The following is a 20,321-nucleotide window of genomic DNA, read 5'->3' as shown; positions in this document are numbered from 1 at the left end:
AAAATGACCCCTTAACACACCGGGGGGAATTCAATGAATTATTGATAATTTTTTGCATTTTCTTTGTGTGTTTTTTTTTGTGGGAACTGCCCCCTACCTTAGCCCCCGCTGCGTACAGTCATGGTTCAGTGGCAAAGCAATGGCCTCGTAACTGTGAGGCCCCATGATCAAAACCGTGTCGATTTGCTTAATTAGTGCCCTTTTGTGGGGCATTAATTCTCATTACTGTCATTTATGGCTTAATGGCGTAGGTCCCTTAGTTGATAAGCATAGTAACATACACATGCTTTAGCAGTCACGCAAAACAAACACTGGCAAATTATTATTCAATAAAATCTGAGAATGTCTACTATTATCTAGATCTATTAGGAAGAAATCATTGTCAAAATAATTCCATAAATTGGGGTAAAAAAAACATTCCAACTATATGAGTGACAGTGTACATATAAATTATGTATGTATGTTTATGTGTGTATAAATATATACAAAGTTCAAATATTTTCTTTTGACCACGTAATTTCTTACCTCTGTTATTTACATTGCTGTTTATCTTTATACATATTTTGATTGTGATAGAAATACGACAATATACGAATTTAGTAGATCATTGATTGCTTTTACCATTATTATTAATGTCGATGTAATTAAGTATTGTAAAAGTCATTATTTATTCCCATGCTCACTGTTATATTAGGAATAGGGTCAAGTTGTCGGGTTACCCCCCCCTTAATTTGTTATGTGTGTATTTTGGAGGAACCCCCCCCCCTTTGTTTGCTTTTTTTTTCTTTTGAAAAAAATCCTGCGTGCGCTACTGATATATATGTATATTGTCTTACTATCATGTTCTATTAATATTAATATTTTGTTTTCTACCTTTTATTGTATAAAGTATTAATTACGAGTAATATAATTTATTCTCATCTCTGTATTATATTTCAGGTGAGACATGCGGCAGTATGTATCACTCCTGGTTATTGTCAGTTATCTTTACCCTTACACTCAATTATCTATGTTACACCAGGCGCGTACGCAGGATTTTTTCAAGGGGGGGGGGGGGGGGTTTAACATTTATAAATCGGGCCGAAAATTTCGCAACGACTCAGCCAGCCGCTGAATAAGCGAAGAGGGGGGGGGGGGGGGGTAAGATCGTTGGGGGGGGGGGGTAGGGGGGTAAGGTCAACTTTTTAGGTCTTTTTTTTTTAAATTAAAAAAAAACAAAAAAAAACAAGGGGGGGTTAACACACAGAAAAATACCAAAGGGGGGGGGGGGGTTAAACCCCAACCCCCCCCCCCCCCCCCTGTGTACGCGCCTGTGTTACACTATAACTTTGAAATTTGTACACAAATTGAGATTGAAGTCAATGAAGTTTGAATATTATATTCCCTACAATTAATTCAAGCTGCCGAAGATGGCGTTATCAACAAACTCCTAATTAGTGCTGTACTCTAATTAAATGATTACCGGTACGCTATCTTCGGCTATAAAAGTCACCGTACGCGTGGAGATTAAAATTAAATGGGCCTGATTCTGGATCTAGATTACCCCCGTCCTCGATAACAAAGCCCTGCATCCCTGTAAGTTTGCAGATTGTACTTTGTAGAAATAAAGAGTAAAAAGATCAACCGTATATCCCTTTAATATTTTGATCTTGATCATGAGTTGAGAGTTGAGTCAAAGAGCGCCATCTCAAATATACCGCAACTTGTTTACCGAACAAATTCAATGAGAAGTTTTTGGTACTTTTATAAAGTTACGCGCACAATCGTGAATCGTGATTATATCATGATCATCGCATATATGCATCAGCTGATATGCGGTGATTATGCAGTAGTATTTTGGCAGTCTTACGACAAGTTGTGATTGATAAAATTATAAAAGGCCCAGACAAATAACGGACTTTCATTCATTCTTCTCGTCTTATAAAACTCAACTTCCACCATGTCTTTCACAGACAAAGACGGCGAGAGAGCACCTCTCCTTGGGGGAGAAAGTCACAATATCATGGGTAAAAAAAGGTGGAGCTACGGAAGGTGACAAAAATGGGGGTTACGGCGGCGTGGAAGTCGCTGGAGTAGCTAAAGAGCTTGACAGTGACAGTGGCAGTGGTACTAGTGTCGAAATCAAGTAAGTATAATCCTTCTCCTACTCTCTCTCTTGATTACTTTCTCTGAGACTGAGTCTCCTTCACTTTATTGGTTTGTTTGTTCTGTAAAAAATGTTGACCCTTAATTATTTATATTCAGTCAGATTCTCTACCCAAATAACATTGACATTGTCATATAGATCTACATGTACATGTACATGTAACTCAGGGAAACTGCTTTGAGGGAGATCGTATGCAATTTTTTTTGGCTCAAACGGGGTGTTGAGTATTAAAAAAAATTGAAGCGCTCACTACCCCCCCCCCCCCTCTCTCTCTCTCTCTCTCTCTCTACCAATAACCATTGTCAGAACTCGGGGCTGTCAACCTTGGACTTGGGGAACTGCTTCGCGGGAGATCGTATATTATTTGTGTGGTCTATATAGTGAGGGGGGGGGGGGGGGGGTAAATAAAAAATTGAAGTGCTCACTACCCCGCCCACCCCCCCCCCCCCCCACCCCCAGGTCATACAATACGGTATGCTGGTACTCGTTTTATACGTTTGGCGGGAGGTTTTTCATAAACTGGGAGATTTGCGCGAGGAAGAGCGTGGTGGCGGAAGTCTCCCACTCAGACTTAGCTGGTGGGACGCCGTATGAGAATGAGCGTGGTGGCGTGAGACTCGATCCCTCCAAATACAAGAGGGTTGACGGCCCTGCATAAGTTGGTTAATGTTGAGATTGAGTGTAAACTATATAATATGTATTGAAACTGAAAGTAAACTAGATCTACCTAAAAAACACAACAAAAAACCCAATAATTTGATGACAGGGTATAAGAATATATGTTACTTTCTTCTATGTTCTATGAGTATGATGTTTTTGTTAGTATATCTCTATCTATCTTTCACTCTATCTAATCTATGTACATTGTATCTATCTTTCAAGGTTTTTCTCACAATTAGACAAACAAGTCAATTTTTTGTTCTTTTTTCTGATTTGGCAGGGATGGTGAAGATAAACAGAAGGTTCCACTAAGTAAACTGGTAAGTAAAAATACAAAAAATGAAGAAAAACTGAAACAGGGCTTCCTTTTTTTTAAAGGAGATATGTTTTCTTCTATATTCTTACTACAAGTAAATTAGTCTTAATTCCTCCTTTTTCAAAGCCGAAACATGATTTTTTTTTAAATGAGGGGATCGATGCAGGATCTAAGAGAAGAAAAAGATGAAGGAGAAGAAGGAGATGAAGAAGGAAAATAAGAGGAATGGGAAGAAGTAAGATACCAAGAATAATGATAACAAGAAGAACAAATGGTTAAAATGAAAATGAAAATAATGATATTAAAACTATATATACTACTCCTACTAATATTTCATTATCTATCATTATCATCATCATTAAATTAGACAGATGCTAAAGACAGTGTATGTTTTCCAACAAATAAGTCACGCCTACAATAAGAAGAACTAATTATCTTATTTGCATTTTCATATCTAGCAATTTTGTCTATGTGACAAAGTTCATGCATGGAACACATTTTCTTGCTCATTAAGGCTAATTGATTTAATTCTTTCCTATTGTCTTCCAAATTTCCAGTTCAGGTATGCCACTGCTTTTGACTATTTCATCATGGTCATTGGGGGTCTAGCTGCCTTAGTCCATGGGGCCGGGTGGCCGGCACTCAACCTCTTCTTTGGTGACCTCATAGACGAATTCATTGACTTTGATACCAATAACACTCTACCCACCCTTCCCCCCGGTGTCACATACCCACCGATTGATCCGATGGAGGAGTTTGACAAGCAGATGCGCAAATATGCCCTGATCTTCACGTATGTCGGGATAGCGGTGGTGTTTGCATCTTATATCCAGGTAGGGATCGCTTCAAGAAATGTGGCTATTAGTATTACCATCTTCATCATCTCAAACATTGTCATCATCGTCATCATTGATTAACAGCTTCATCACCATCGTTCTCTTCATCATCATCATCATTTTCATCATCATCATCAGTCTACCAACTGTACTGCGCTATCGCGCCTCCACTTTGGTAGATTGAATAAAGACTTGTAGCAACTAGCATTACATGTATACATGTATGTCATCTAATATTACAATAACATGTATAGCAAATTCAATTTAAGACCAGTGAAAATTAAATTCAATTAGTTCCAATCGGTCTACCTTTTACACCTGAATACACTTTTGACTATGATACTGATGTCCGATTTTTCTTGCAGGTATCTTGTTGGAGTCTGTCGTGTGAGAGGCAGAGCCATAAGCTACGGAAGGAGTTCTTCAAAGCTATTCTCCATCAAGAGATTGCTTGGTTTGATCAACACCAAAGTGGAGAACTCACTTCTAGATTGGCCGAGTAAGTAGTGTCATTTTTCACTGTTTCTTAAAAAAAGATTATACTCAAAGGATGTGCATGTACAGTCAAACCTGTCTCTAGCAACCGCCTAAGGGAAACACAAAAAGAGGTCTTTGTAGACAGGTTCCTTCAGTGCATGTTTCAATGAGATACCATTTTCAAGGGAAACAAAATATGTGGTCTTTGTAGACAGGTGGTCACTAAAGCAGGTTTGACGTACATGTCAATGGATGATATGGGTTATTTCATGAGGTCGGGGCAAAAAACATGACAATGTCCTTGTAACGTTAGTATGAGATCTTCTACTACACATGGAAGATGAAATCATCTGTTGAAGATTTGTATGCAATGAATATATAATAGTGCCCTGCCAGAATCATTCCTGTTTTATTTGCTTCTCTTCGAAATCTTTGCTATTAAAATATTTTTTTTTTTAACAGCGTCACATTTATATAACATTACATAAACTTTGGGTCTATGATATTGATTCACCATGAAGCTAGTGTATTTATAAACATAGTTGGCTACATGTACGTACAGTGTATGCTTTTTATGCTAAACCCAATTTGAGCAAAAATTGTTACAGTTGACATGTTTCTCATTTATGGTATGTCACAAAAATTGCCCAAACCTCAGGGAATGACCAACAATATTGGGGTTGAATTTCGTGTTCAATAAGGTTTGCAGTGTATAGATCACTGTTCAACTTGTTGCAAGTTGGCAACTTTTGAAAAGTAAATGGGATGCAAATTTTTTTTATCACAAATAGATGAAAGTGACCCCAGTATTGCCTCAAAACAATGTATTGGAAAAGAAACTAGAGCGACCCTTCACTTTCAATTCCATCAGATAGTGCTTGGTTTGACAAGCAGCATTTTACATTGAGATTAAGCTGAGTGAGTTGTGTTTACCGGTAAGCACTACCAGTATTCTTTAATGGCATCATTCTATTAAAACTCAATTAATATCTGGGCGGATTTCCCCTTTATTTCATTTCATGTTCTTTATTCGCTTAAAATTCAAAAGCTCATGTAAAAGAGATCAAGGTGTTACAAAATTGAAGTTAACATTATATAAACAAAATAAAAAACAATCATTAAAAAAAAATAGAGTTCATTGCAGTTTAGTGTAGAGCATTACCTTCAGGAAGAGAAGCATGTAAATAATGATAGTTTCGCAAGTAAATACACAAGTGCAATCTTGTTTGAACATCACCACGTAATCAATGATTAGATATAGGGCTCGTCACACCAAGCACAATGTTAGATTGTTGCTGAATGGTCGCATTGAGAAGCACAGCTAGTGTAGAACAGTGGAAAACCCACTTACAATTCAGATGAATACTAGAAGGGTGTTTACAAGTGGTGATGTTTGTATTATACATGTACACCTGTACATCACGAACCATTGCCACTTTAGAACAAGATGGTCTAGGCATACAGTTTGTACATGTCTTTGGTGGTGTGTACACTCTCTGTATACATGTACATGTAGTGTATACGCTATAATAATAATAACGTTTTATTTACCCAGGGTAGCCACTTCAGTTATTAAACTGATCTTCCAGCAGGCCCTACATAACATAATATGTTATTACTACCCTTCTCCAATCTAATATGCTGAGCGCCTAGCTAGAAGGCAGAAGGTCCCATTGTTATAACTCTTTGGTAAGACTCGGCCGGAGTTCGAACCCACGACCTCCCGTTCATGAGGCAGGCGCTTTAACCACTGAGCCACCATGCCCGGTTATATAATGCTGTTTTTTAAAGATGAAGTTGAGTTCAGGTCATGCAATTGCATTGCGGACGAAACGGTGTGGAATCGACCAGAAAGGTTGATCATCTACATGTAGTATATGTATTCGTGTGTATTGCAAGGTTTTGAAATCATCAAAATTATAAGAAATTTGGCCAAGTTTTGGTAAAGTTACAAGCACTGTACACAGAAGAATTTATTTGGGACTACACTAACATGTGGCGTAAAAATCCGTCCTGATTTTTACATTGTTACATGCCATATTTAGAATATGAAGGCATTTGAATAGCCGTGCTTTTCAGGGAACATGTTTTATCTGATGTTCTACACTTGCATATAAATAACAATGATAATGCTCACAAAATATTTTCACCTCTTCCCAGAATTCAACCTTCTCTTTAAGGAGATTACTTAGGTGGTGTTTACACTAGTCTTTAATCATGATATGATAGGAAAATGTATCAGAGTGATTTTACTCTGCATTCTTTATTAGTATCATTCACAATGACAATGCTTGGCTTGCAGCACCGGAGTGTATGGGTCATTCCATGAGGTTGGGCAAAAAAATAAATGAAAATGTCCATGTAACGTTGGTATGAGATCTTCTACTACACATGTTGAAGATGAAATCATCTGTTGAAGATATATATGCAATGAAAGTATGTAGTGCCCTGCCAGAATCGTTCCTGTTTCAGTTGCTTTTCTTCAAAATCTTTGTTTGATACACATTTCTCTTTTCACCAGCGTTACATGGACACCATATTCATATAACATTTCATAAACTTTGGGTCCATAATTTTGATTCACCATGAAGCTTGAGTGCTTCTGAAGATCGTTGGCGATGCTTTTTATTCAACACTCAATTTGGGCAAACATTGCTACAGTCTCTCACTTCTGGTATGTCACAATGACCCGTATAAATAAACTTGAGATTAGCACAGTAGAAGCCCCCCCCCCCCCCCCAACCTCCAAAATGCCACCTACTTTGCATCTAAAAGAAAGGTCCTTTTAGACCATTTAAAAAAATATTAATGTTTAGCGTCCCCGCCCGCTTCCTTTTGGGGGCCGCCTCCTATTATTATTTTTTTTTTTTTTTTTTTTAAATATTTTTTTGAATTTTTGATTTTTGATTTTTTTTTGAAAGAAAAAAACACATGAAAAACACTGCTAAAATGGATCTATTTCTGATTTTAAAATTTAAAAAAAAAATGTCGGCGGCCATCTTGAAAAATAGCCCGACTGTCAGGGAAAATGTACCGAGCGGCCATTTTGAGCGGCTATTTTGAAAGAAAAAAAAAAAAAAGGGCCTCCTCCTTCCTATTTTTCGAAAAAACAGGACGCTAAACATGTTTTTTTTTATTTGGCCTTAGTATTCACTGAGCTGTGTTATAAGATATAGAAATGTGATGTATATTACACTTCATGTCATCACAAAAAAAAGATGTCAATGTCATATCTGCACAGGGCCTAGTTACACTGACCTGTAATTACCATGATCGGACCTGTGGTACCCTGACCAGACATAAAGTGTACCAATTACTTACATGTACAAAAATAATTTGTAGTGACCCAATTAGATGGTGAGCACCGTCATGGCGTGTTGTGTAAAGGTAAACTGCTGCAGTGTTTTGTTTTGTTTGTTTTTAATATGTGTTAAATAACAACTACGTGCACCACCAAGGTTTGTAGCTTTGTGTTTATATAAGATACATAAATGTGAAGCGGAATATTAAAAAAAATCCACCATAGTTTACCATGTCTTATCTGAACGAGGCTAAGTCTTCCTTGAGATTAGGCCTAAAATATAAACTTGTTGTATTGCCCTGTGGGACCAACCCAAAAATCTGAAAATCTATGGTCGGCATTTTTTTTTTTTAAACTGTTTTTTAGAATTTTTTGTATTAATGAATAAAAAAATATGTATTTTGTTTGACTTAGGATATAAATGCATAAAATCAAATTATTCCAAACAATCTTCACATTGCTAGCAAGTTTTACAGGTAGTTAAAACCAACTTCGTCAGCAGGAAAGCACAGAGTGTTGTCTTAACACAACATTGCAAACCATGGATTATTATGAGGTGAAAGAGATATGAATGGAATGATGACTCTGAAACACATGTATTAAAGCATTAAAAACTGAGAAACATCAGCCAAAAAAAAGGGCGGAAAAAACAAAAAAACATTAAAAACTGAAAAATATCGGCCCAAAGAGGGCGACAAAAAAAAAAAATTAAAAAAAAAGAATCTTTTCCGACCGACCGACCCATGTTGCAATGTGAAACAAGTTTTTATTTTAAGCCTTATCACAGTAAGCAGTCTTTACACTGACGTAAGATTTCTCTCATACAGCATACAGAGTGGTACAGTGTATGTTAAAGCCGACCCTTATATTGCCATGAAGAACAACAAAAGTGCCATAAGTGGTATTTACACTGTGTTTTCCATTGCCACTCTCAGTGGCAGATCTGGGGGTGGGGGGGGGGGGGGGGGGGGGGCCAAAACAGGTAAATTTAACCTTTTTTTAAATAAAAAAAAAAGACGGGCCCCCTCCCCCTGGGTGGGTGTAGTTCGTCATGAAATATTTTCAATGAATTTGGAAAACTAAAAAATTAGTGCTCTTTACCGGCTGCCTAACTCGCCGCTAAAAATGTTCTCACGAATTGGGCTCCCTATTTGGCTCCCTCCCCTGCCGCCGGCTGGATCTGCCCTTGGCCACCCTTCACTAAAATAGTGCTTGATTGGACAAGCTACAATGTATTGTGAGAGTCCAACATGCCGATTAGGAGAGTATGAAGGGTTCACACTTCATCTAATCTTTAGTTCACCTGGAGAAGGTGTGTTCTCACTGGTGCACAATGAGTGACAGCATATTAAACACAGAATATTTCAGAATACATGTATTTGCATATTTTCTGTCTTAAAAACCTGTCTATTCATGCCTAACAATAACTCAGATTGGTACGGTATTCATAAAAGTAAAAGTGTATTTTAGACCTTGCTTGATTATTGTAGATTTAGTCCAAGTTCTGTTTTAAGGAGAGCACCAAATGTTAACCCCCTCATCTTATAAAAATATCCTTAGCGGTTATTCTGTTATCAAATAAGTAAAGAAAATTTATGTCACCATTAAAATCAATTCGTCATTTTTCTGGATTCATGTTGTTTATTCATCTGTTACAAATATTCAGTAATATTGTACAGAATGTAGTGAGCTAGAGGGGGAGCTAGATTGTGAGCGTCCATAAATCTGTAGACTAGATTGAATCAGGTATAAGTTAGTCCCATCTTTGAATACAAGCCTTTATTTTGGGCATGTACATGTACATGTACATGTATAGTGAAACCTGATTATAAAGACCCCTTTGGGGAGGCAAGGTAGTGGTACTTTATAGGTAGGTGATCTTGATGTACAGTTTCTATTAGTTTATGTTTCAAACTTTCAATAAGAAACTGTATTAAATGGGGGGGGGGGGGGGGAATTGGTTTTTAATTATAGACAGGTGGTCCTTGTAGGTGGTCTTTCTATACAGGTGGTCTCTAAAACGCAAGCTTAACTGCACATTTATTTACCAATATGTGTGATGTCATCTATGAGGTTTTTCATTAGACTTTTTGATCTGCATTGTTTGACAGTGACATGGAGAGAGTTCGAGAGGGTCTTGGTGATAAGATTGGTGTCTGTCTTCAATTTTTATCACAGTTTGCAACAGGTAAACACATTTGTATAATTTATTTTAGTACATGTATTGCATGCAAACATGTTTGATTCTCAATTGAAAATTAGAGTAAATTGAATTTTCAAGTCATGGTTGTGAATTTTTCAGACATAAACTGTTATTTTTATGGAAATACCAGAATGATTGTATCCTACCAACAGAACAGTATTATTTCTACACTGTAATACTGCTATTGTATTTTATGTGACTTGTAATCAATGCGGCTAGTGTTATTATGACACCTACAATGTACCATATCTTCAGACGTTACTTTGCCTTTGACATTGTGACAACCATTACTCCTGCTACTACTTCTTCTGCTACCTACATACTATGACTACTTGTACTCCTTATCCTTCTGCTCTTCCTCTATTTCTCCTCTTCCTCCTCCTCCTCCTCCTCCTCCTCCTCCTCCTCCTCCTTCTTCTTCTTCTTCTTCTTCTTCTTCTTCTTCTTCTTCTTCTGCTACTACTACTGATACTACTATTATTACTAATGTTGTTCATTTCAGGTTTTGCCATTGGTTTCTGGAAGAGTTGGGAGCTAACGCTCGTCATCATGTCCCTGACTCCTCTCCTAGCCATAGCTGGTGGTTTCATGGCTTACGTGAGTATACATGCGAACCCTATCGGATCATCATTTCCTTTCATTTCCACCAGGACACTATTGTCCTACATTATTTTTTTTTTATTTTTATTTTTTATTAAAACATCTTTTAACAGGATAACATTGATCAGCTCAGAGGCTGTTTAACATATGGTCCTGCATAAAGAAGGAAAATACAAATTCATTAACTGACAATAAGAGTAGTTACAAACAAAATAGCAGTTTTATACAAATAGTAAAAATAGAACCAACACAAATAGGGAAGAAGAAAACAAATTAGGGAAAAATGATGGACTTCCAAGAGGCAATGTTGAAAGCCCATCGCACACAATACAATCTGACTACGATCACATTTTGGAAGACTTTGCAATAGCATTTGATTTAAACATTAAGACTTATATAGAATCTCACTGACTGATGACCTGAATGGTCATATGATTCATGAAATTTCCATTTTCAATGGATTTCAAGCTCATGTCACTTGGAGGGGGAAAAGCTAAATTGGCCCTGAATTGAAGTGACGTCATACCAGTAGTACGATTGTTTACGTTCAGAAACCAATTCAGCTTCTAATCTGACTAGAAGGCTTAAATGCCCTAAAATTCTGGTTGTTAGCATTCTTATCATTATTTACAACCTACATTAAGTCAATAGGATGGTGTTTGTTTAGATTTCCCTGTCTTATTATTACAAAACCTTTGAAAATCGTATCGCAAGAAGATTATACTGTCAGCAGTTGGTTTAAGATGTAGATTAAATTTCTGTGTTGAAGTAAACTGTAAACACAGTAATTGGGTATCATCTTGATATTTGGTTGTTTTTTGTTTTTTTTGAGGAAGAAAAAAAAAGAGCAATTTGCATTTTCAACTGAAACAAAATGCATCAGAGTCTACCGGTATTATAAAATTCCTGGATGGGATTTGCCACTGAATGCAAGGAAAGCTTAATTTATAATCCAATTACAAGAAATTAGCAATTTGTAAGAATCTGCTAGGATTACATATGAGAGTAAAATAATGTTGCAAACTAAATGCAACACTATTTCAATATATATATAAAACTAGTAGTATTAAACTACCCCAACAATCTGCTACAATTTTTAGCAGATGCTTTTTTTTCATACCAACGAATATAGAAGATGAACTAAGCACACTTGGACAGGTAACTTCTGTTTTCTAGATCTTTCTCTTAAAGGATACCATATTTTACTTTTAACTGAGCATGAAGGCTTGACATTGATTTTTATTTCAGGTAGTCTACTTGAAGCTTTAAACCATGTCTTCAAAATTATTTCATTTTCAAAAAAAGAAGAGATATTTTAAAGAGTGTCATCTATAATTTACAAAAACTTGTTCATGTGTGTATGTCATCCCTGCTTTGAAACCTCAACTAAATCAAGGAATAACAAACAATCCATTGTTATACTTTATAAGATTTACAACTTCAGTAAACAAGGATTTCAATCATTTACAAGTGACGAGTGCACTGAAGTGATTAAGCAAGCAGGTCATGTGGTTTATGCATGGTGGTTTATGCATGTTTATAAAAAAAAATTGCCACTTCCTTTTTAGTACACCTTACTTCCTGAACTGACTGATCAGGGGTCATAAATTCAAAAACTTCATGAGAAAAATGATTTAGTTTATCAACAGTTGAATACGGCAATGCATAAAGTCAATGATTCCATGAGTAGAATTGTTCACTGTAGCTGAAGTTGAATCTGGTTTATGGGTTATGTCATGAATAAAAGAGAACTCATATTATTAATTCATTCTCTTATATCGATATAGTTTTATGTAATTAAATTGATATCAATGATACCATTGAAAATACATGTAGCATAATAATTCAGGGGCAAAAAGGAAGCGATGTTATAGTTCTTTAAATTTTGAATGCATGAGCATGTACCTTTTGTGACTGTAAATATCAAGTTTTTGGAATTATTTTGCAAATATTGTTTTAATACAAATCATAACTTGCGCTGTGTACACAATTTCATTATACTCTTGTAATGGACCAGTTCACGGTTATATAATAATAATAATAATAAATTATATTTCTATAGTGCATTATACAAGGTATGTCTCTATGCGCTTTACATTGTACAGTATTACAAGCTTAATTAATTACATGTATCTACTTTTGAACTATGCTCAAATAGTACACCAGTAACTAGATAGATAAACATTATAATTCATTCTTAAATAATGATACAACAATTATGGTGCAAGATTTTATTCATATATTACAAGTTGTAGACAGTTCACGGTTAGCACATTACTGCAATGACCCCGAATATCCACAAATCTTCAAAACATGAAGAGGTCCCACTTTATACATTTTGAAATAATCTCTCCTACAGCGATGGAGGTGCTACATCCACGGTTCCACCTCATGGGATGCATAAATGAATAATGATTACATAACTTTCATGAGCACGTATCCAGTATTTCGTCTCCGTGTATTTCACAAGTTTTTCTGCAATGACCTTTATCTACTCATGCTCAGACTGCAACCATGAACTGGCTTATACTTATAGTCACATGAGAACAATTCCATTAAAAAAATACTTGTATAACGAGGACAAGAATATTACATCATACATTGGTGTGAACTTTACCACAGTCACCGTCTGATGTTGTGTTTATAGGGAAGTTTTCAGATATATTTTGAAGTGTCAAATAAGACAATGCATGCTGAAAGTCTGGTGACACCATTTTTTACGACTGAATATTTGCCACTTGGACCCTTCAAGACACTGTAGCGGGTCCTTGCTATCTTTGTGCCTGTTGGATAGATCAAAAGTCAACAGTCATAAAAGAGATAATGTTTTATTTCGAGATTTATCTTCTTAAAATAATGGTGCACAAAGTTCAGTGCTAATGACCAATTTTGATGTAGATTTATTGTATTATAATCGTACCTACTGTACATGTACTTGTACTTGTAAAGAGCATAAATTGACAAAAATTTTATCTTTGTATAACAACTTTCAACATGTACGTGCGTGTTGATTTTAGCTGTATTGAGATGCTGTATATCATGAACCTTTTTGTTTCTTTTCCATAATTTGGTGAGGGATATTTGCATCAGGGACACGTATACTGAGATGGATAATATTGTGTATCATGTTGAACTCAGATGAAGAAAAAAATATACATATTCTGTTGACACCTTGTTGATTTTTTCATTCACATGATTAAACACACAAACTTGTGCATTGTACTTTAATTGGCATGTACATTACTGTATGTGTATGCAAGTCTGTTTCTTCTTTTTTTTCCCATATCAGTTCAAAGTTTCCTTATTTTTTAATTAATCTCTTTTCCCTCCTCAACTTTTTTGAAAGTTTGAAAAACAATAATTTATTAAATGAACCACTCTGAAAGAAGATTTCAAAATATAACTGGAAAATTTCTAATTTGTACGCATAAGTATAGATTTCATATTTTAAACCATGTTACCAATTTTGAGAATTTAATCATCATTTACAATTAAAGAGTTCTTTTCAAGAATGGCGCAAGTATATTCTGAATTTTCTGTGATTTTTGTTCTTTCTGCTCATGTATGATGTAATTTCTAGCATTCTGGATCAATAGATGATGCAAAAACCTTTGTTTGGGGTACTCAAGACATGGGGTACTCAAGACATGGGATATGTTGTAAAATGTTGTTTGGTATCAACATTTTCGGTGGAACCTCCCTGCACAACTGCTTAAAGTGGACTACCGTGCCTTAAAGATATATGCTGCTGAAAAGAATTATGAACTGTTTTTCAAAAAGAATTATGAACTATTTTTCAAAATGCATTCGGGAAGCTCCCCTGTTGATACCCAAACCTTTTGCAGGCATTCCATGTCTGGTAAGCCTGTCTTGCCTTTAAGGTAACAATGGAAGATGAAAACTTTGATGAAGATGAGGATTGCAAACAGACTATAAATGCTAAAAATATGGTGATAGATGACCTTCAAGATTAGTCAGTTTGAAGAGATAATCAAAGTAACCTTTGCCCATGGTACTAACCCATTTTTGCTTATATAACATATGAAATATATTACTATCTATCTATCTATCTATCAGGCTATAGTTCATCCAGACGTTGGACAAAGCCCTCCTCATGAAATTTCCATTCTCTTCTGTCTCTAGCTGTCCTGGTCCAAGCGGCCGTTCCTATGTATGATGTTAGGTCATCTCTCCATCTTCTCTTCTGTCTTCCTCTTCTTCTCTTTCCCACCCTTGGTTGTCCTGCAGTCTTGCTACATGCCCAGCCCATCTCCACTTTGATTCTCTTACTTTCTCCATGATGTCTTTAACCTTTGTTTTCTGGCGTATGACTTTGTGGTTGATTTTGTCTCGCAGAGATAAATGCGACATCTTTCTCTTTCTAGTCACAAGCTTCTGTTCTAGATCCTTTGTCAATGACCATGTTTCTGATTACACAAATTATCAAATCTTTTTTACAGATGAAGTACAGTAGATTGATTGTACAAATAAGAGTATTGTATTTGACTTACATGTACAACAAATACAAAGTAACTTTTGACTTACAAACTGACCCATTTATGCTTTAATAAATACCATATGAAATATTACACAATATTATCACCTCATTTTTCACAGATGAAGTACAGTAGATCGGTTGCATGAATGAGACTTATTGTATTTGACTGTGTACGTGGTGTTACTGTAAAGGTTTATGACTAATTATGAAGTTGATTTCATCACCATTTTGAAAGCACCATTAATCACAAGGCAGATTGTTGTGGTTTTTTAAATAACTTTAATTTGAGGAGAAACTGACTTGTCTCAACCAAGATCAATTTGTCATTGTTGTCTTGCGAAAGGCTTTCATCTTGTAATTTGAAAGCTTATTTTACTTCTGTCATGAAAGAGCCCATTGACATGAGGATTGATGAATGTGAAAATTGTGTGTATTTTCCTGAGAGCACTTTATTCAAAGTACATGTAGAAGTGTCATGCATAGCATGTACAGTTTTGGTTAAATAGTCTAGTTCAGGCCTTCTCAACTGGCGGCATGCGTGCCACTTGTGGCGCTTGCGGTCAGTCGGAGTGGCGTGCGACTGTTTCTACTTTCCAATTATTAAGTCCTATTTACTGTTGGAGTGTAACAGCAGCAACAGTATATCAACAGCAGAAAAAGAATTAACCAACAACAGCAACAACAAAAATAATAATAATAAGGAATAAATATCCAATAGGGAGAAGGAGCTACTTTGTAACTCCATCAAAATAGCTTTTGATATGGTAAGAAAAAATTGTTATACAAGTTAGAGACAACTATTATCTTCAGGAAACCTTATAAACATACACTGCGTGCAGAGGCGAACATTCTCTCTCAATTAAACTTTGCGAAATATTAGAATATTTGTTTAAAAGTCTTGAAGGGCTCAATGAAATTAAGCCCTTCTCCCTGTCTTGTTTCCTTGTATGCTGTGGGCCAGAACTTTATCAAATTATTTATTTTACATCATTTATTATTATTTTTTCTGAATAGCTGATAACATCATTCTCTAAAGCCGAGCAGGAGGCGTATGCCAAGGCTGGCAGTGTATCAGAAGAGGTTCTGGCTTGCATTAGGACCGTCATTGCATTCGGTGGAGAGCACAAAGAAATAAAGAGGTATTTGTTCATGTATAGGATTAACGTGTACCGGTAGTTTAAAGCTTTTTCCAACCTTAATTTTAAGAGGCAAGCTTTTGTCCACTCCTGAGGATTTTCTTAAGTCATTTGATTATTCATGCAGGTTCTCAAGATCACTGGAGCAAAGATAGGTGACAATGAATTGACAGAGTCCCTATTCAGTGAAGGATAAGTAATGAGGGCTCTTTTGTGCTCTTTCAAGCTTGTCTACTAAATTTCAAGGTTGATAGAAGATTACATTTTGGTACATGTTTTTATTACCATAATCAATGAGAGTTTTCTGTATCATGTATTGTTTATGATAAGCGATAATATTACAAATATTAGGAAATACATCTTTATGTACACGTTTGTTTGGTACCATTTTCATAAAACATTGGTTCAAGGGAAACAAAAGCCAAAGGTGATCTTTATGGACTTGCTGTACATCTATTTCTATGCGTACAAAGCTGGCCTCTGAAGCATGTTTCACTGATGTATTCGCCAAACAAAAACGCATAAATGTACATGCGTGTTAGAATGTGGTAGCCATAAATATATAATTTATAATATATATATTTATAATCGTATGATGATAACAGAATATTAGTTCTTTAATACTCTTGGGGTTTTTTATCGAGAAAATATGTGTTTTCTTTCTAGGTATGAGAAGGAGCTGGAGGGTGCAAAGAAGATTGGAATCAAGAAGGGTGTCATCACTGCCTTTGGTCTTGGTCTAACATTCTTCATCATGTTCTCAGCTTATGCACTGGCTTTCTGGTAATTAAGGTCAAAGGTTATGTGGCTGATCTGAGATCCCTGTTAATTCTGATGAGCCACACACATGTATACAGTGTGAAAGAATGATCCCTTTTCAGACATATAGATAGATACCGGTAGATAGTTTATTGGTTTCCACAATATCTCATTTTTATAAAGAGTGTAACATCATATTGACAATGATTATACTATACATGTACAAACAATACCGGTACACACTATTTAGGATATTGTACTTGAGTTGAACTTAAGAGATATAGTGGCAGAGCCTATGGAAAAGCAGAGCTTGTTGTCGATAGGCTCCTTAAACTACAAATGACATAATTAACTAAAGTTAAGTTTATAAAATGCAAATACACGCTAAAACAGGGAAAGGGAGATTACAGGGATACATGAACCGATACTCACAATTAACTACAAAAGACAAGGAAAAGGGAAGGGAACATATCTGCATAATGCAGTAAGTCCCACTTAGACAGTATAGCTATCTACAGAAAAGACAAGAAACAAAAGAGGTAAAACAATGTGAAGAAAAACAAATTGTGTGGAGATGAATGGCAAGAGGCAAAAAGGATAGGGGATTAAAAAGACAAAGCTGCACCCAACAATGGCCCATCTGCATACATTTTGATCTTTGTCTGTTTTTAATTTATTTATTTCTGTTTAAAAAGACTTATAAATATACATCTTTGCGCATAATCAGTGTGCACAGCAGCAACATGGATTGAAGGCTTGCCTGTATTCTTGTGCCTGTGTGCAATTTGTTTTCATTAGAATACTGGAAATAAATAAAAGATGTGGCCCTCTTTCTGACTTTCAAGAAAGCTTTTCAAAGGTTAATCTGTAGACATTGCTTTAATTCCCATTTTTAAAAGGGAAGACCCCAAAGTGTTATTCAAAACTTTACTTCCTTCAAGCTGGTTCCCTAAAATGTCACTTTGCTTGACCCTCATTTCCTGCTAACTAACCATATCCTGGAGAATTTCAATAATGTAAATTAGAATCCTCCTTTCCCTGAAATTAGAATTAATGTATGGTTAATGTTTCCTGTATTATAGTTACCGTAGGTAGCTTAGCTAGCAAAATGAAATGACACAAAAAGACGTTTCTGGAATGCAAAATGTTAGTGATGTTTGTTGATTAAAAGTTCTTTTGTGACATATCTGAATGGAAGTTTAGCTAACATGAAGACTCATCATGCATTTATCAGCTCCATATCCTAACAATGTGGTTCTACTTCTGTCTAATAACATGATGATTTTTAACAATTAAACAGTTGCTGTTCTGGTCGCGTCTTTTCATGCTACAACATTTTGCTATAAAGCTAACTATAGTCAATTTAGTTGGTGGGATGCAAGTTTGATGATTTTAAAACTTCAATTTACACAATCTTTCCTACCTACAACATCACCTATTCAGAAAACCTTCAAGTAAAGATACTTATATATTCAAAAGACTGTTACCTGATTTCATCTGTAATGATTGTTTCCACTCTTCACTTGTTTTCTTCAATTTGTAGTTCTAATTTTCCCTCTCATTTTGCCTTGAAATATGGCACTAGGATGGTTAACTTTCATGAATTCTTTTATCAAAACTATTCTTTCTAATAGCAAGTCCCATAACGGTGGACGGGTAGACGGGTGGAGTCACTTTAGATTGATTTTCTCAAGATGCAGATCTAATTATTCATCATATTTACCCATCTTCCTCCAGGTATGGCCCGAGGATGGTTAGCGAAGGTCGTCTGACCGGGGGAGAGGTCATGACAGTGTTCTTCTGTATCATGATTGGTTCGTTCTCCATCGGGAACATGATCCCGCCTCTTAGCACCGTGGCAACGGCTAGGGGAGCGGCTGCCATCCTCTTTGAAGTCATTGATGAGGTGGGTTGGATATAATATCTGCCATTATGCTGGTTTTTAACGGGTGCAGTAGTTTGAAATCTCATAATCCTGTTCTGAATTAGCTTGCTGACTTTGCAAGCATCTTGCTTGCTTAACCAAGCATTTTTTATGCAACAAGGATGGTTCCAGTATCATGCCTATTAAAGGGAATGAGAACTTTCAGTAGTCGATGGCTTCAATAAGACTAAATCCCTCTTGAAAAAAATCAGTTGCTCTTTTTGTCATATTCTATTACTTCTAATACGCCTGACCAGATTTTATTTTGTAATAGTACTGTATTAAGATTGAGATAAACTATAGGAAAAAGACTATTCCTGATAATTAGTTCATTTCACTTAATCCATTGTGCTGAATATCTGTCTGCACCACAGGAACCAGTCATTGACATGCGCTCTACAGAGGGTCTGAAACCTGACACCATCACGGGGAACATTGACTTTGAGAAGGTCCACTTCACGTACCCCTCTCGACCCGATGTGCCAGTCCTGAAGGGTATCAGTCTGAGCGTAAAGACCGGGCAGACCGTCGCCCTCGTGGGTTCCAGCGGATGCGGGAAGTCGACCACTGTCAACCTTCTGCTGAGGTTCTATGATGTTCTAGATGGAAGGGTAATTATATCTTCTCTATAAAGAGAAGGTTGAGTTCTGGGAAGAGGTGACAAATACTTTGTGAGCATTATAATTGTTATTACATGCAAGTGTGGAAGAACATCAGATAAAAAAATGTTCCCTGAAAAGCATGGCTCTTCAAATGCCTTCATATTCTAAATATGGCATGTAACAGCATACAAATCGGGACGGATTTTTATGCCACATGTTCATGTAGTCCCATATACATCTTTCTGTGTACAGTGCTTGTAACTGTACCAAGACTGGGCAATACAATCGCTAGACCAGAACTGAACTTTCTCTTTAATGATAATAATAGTAGTGGAGTGTGGCAAATGGTGATGAATGTCCTACCTGAGAATGTTAGCGCTGTGGCCGGGATTTGGACCCTAAACCTTGTGATCCGCAGTTCATTGATTATTCACCGGGCCACAATTATTTTGCATTAAGGAGATATGCATACCTCGTGCTTGTGCTTTGTTGATTCCCTCGTCTCCACTTTGATGACAAACAGTAGTCATAAAATGAAATTTCAACAGTCAAATTTCCTGTCTTTTCCTTTTTGTGTTAAAGTTGGCATGAAGGATCGATTTAAAACAAGTATAAAATTTAGAAGATTTCCTTTGGATATGGAAAGAAAAAGGGGATGAAAAAAAAATCAAGTTTGGCTCATGAGGATGTGGTATGGTAGTTTAAATCAAGATGATATTAACTATCATACATCCCTTTAGGTAGAGCATCAGATTCTCTTCTCCACACAGCCTTTCTTGATGGTACATGTTCATCTCCACAAAAGTGTTTTGAATTGATGCAAAATTCATATCATTGTGAAGGGGAAGCTTTACTGATCAAAT

General features: G+C 36.1%; 1 protein-coding gene across 5 annotated transcripts in view; it reads left to right on the top strand.

The window, feature by feature from the left end:
- Window positions 1-20,321, top strand: part of LOC115918687 (ATP-dependent translocase ABCB1-like) — a 49,233-nt gene that overhangs the window by 8,102 nt on the left and 20,810 nt on the right. For 2 of the 5 annotated variants that reach the window (XM_030987027.1, XM_030987025.1), the window contains exons 2-11: window positions 1,953-2,125; window positions 3,087-3,126; window positions 3,680-3,955; window positions 4,324-4,457; window positions 9,848-9,924; window positions 10,442-10,536; window positions 16,052-16,176; window positions 16,840-16,956; window positions 18,670-18,838; window positions 19,231-19,467. In XM_030987027.1, the coding sequence (XP_030842887.1) occupies window positions 3,713-3,955; window positions 4,324-4,457; window positions 9,848-9,924; window positions 10,442-10,536; window positions 16,052-16,176; window positions 16,840-16,956; window positions 18,670-18,838; window positions 19,231-19,467 (1,197 nt within the window). In that variant the 5' untranslated portion in view covers window positions 1,953-2,125; window positions 3,087-3,126; window positions 3,680-3,712. Of the gene's footprint in view, window positions 1-1,474; window positions 1,576-1,729; window positions 2,126-3,086; window positions 3,127-3,679; window positions 3,956-4,323; window positions 4,458-9,847; window positions 9,925-10,441; window positions 10,537-16,051; window positions 16,177-16,839; window positions 16,957-18,669; window positions 18,839-19,230; window positions 19,468-20,321 lie in introns of those variants that run through there. The other 3 variants (XM_030987026.1, XM_030987029.1, XM_030987028.1) reach the window with 3 other exon arrangements.

The sequence above is a fragment of the Strongylocentrotus purpuratus genome, unplaced genomic scaffold (assembly GCF_000002235.5).
Source record: "Strongylocentrotus purpuratus isolate Spur 01 unplaced genomic scaffold, Spur_5.0 spur5_scaffold_16, whole genome shotgun sequence".
Taxonomy (NCBI): domain Eukaryota; kingdom Metazoa; phylum Echinodermata; class Echinoidea; order Camarodonta; family Strongylocentrotidae; genus Strongylocentrotus; species Strongylocentrotus purpuratus.
Note: the sequence above shows the minus strand (reverse complement) of the source record. Positions and strands in the feature narration are given on the sequence as shown.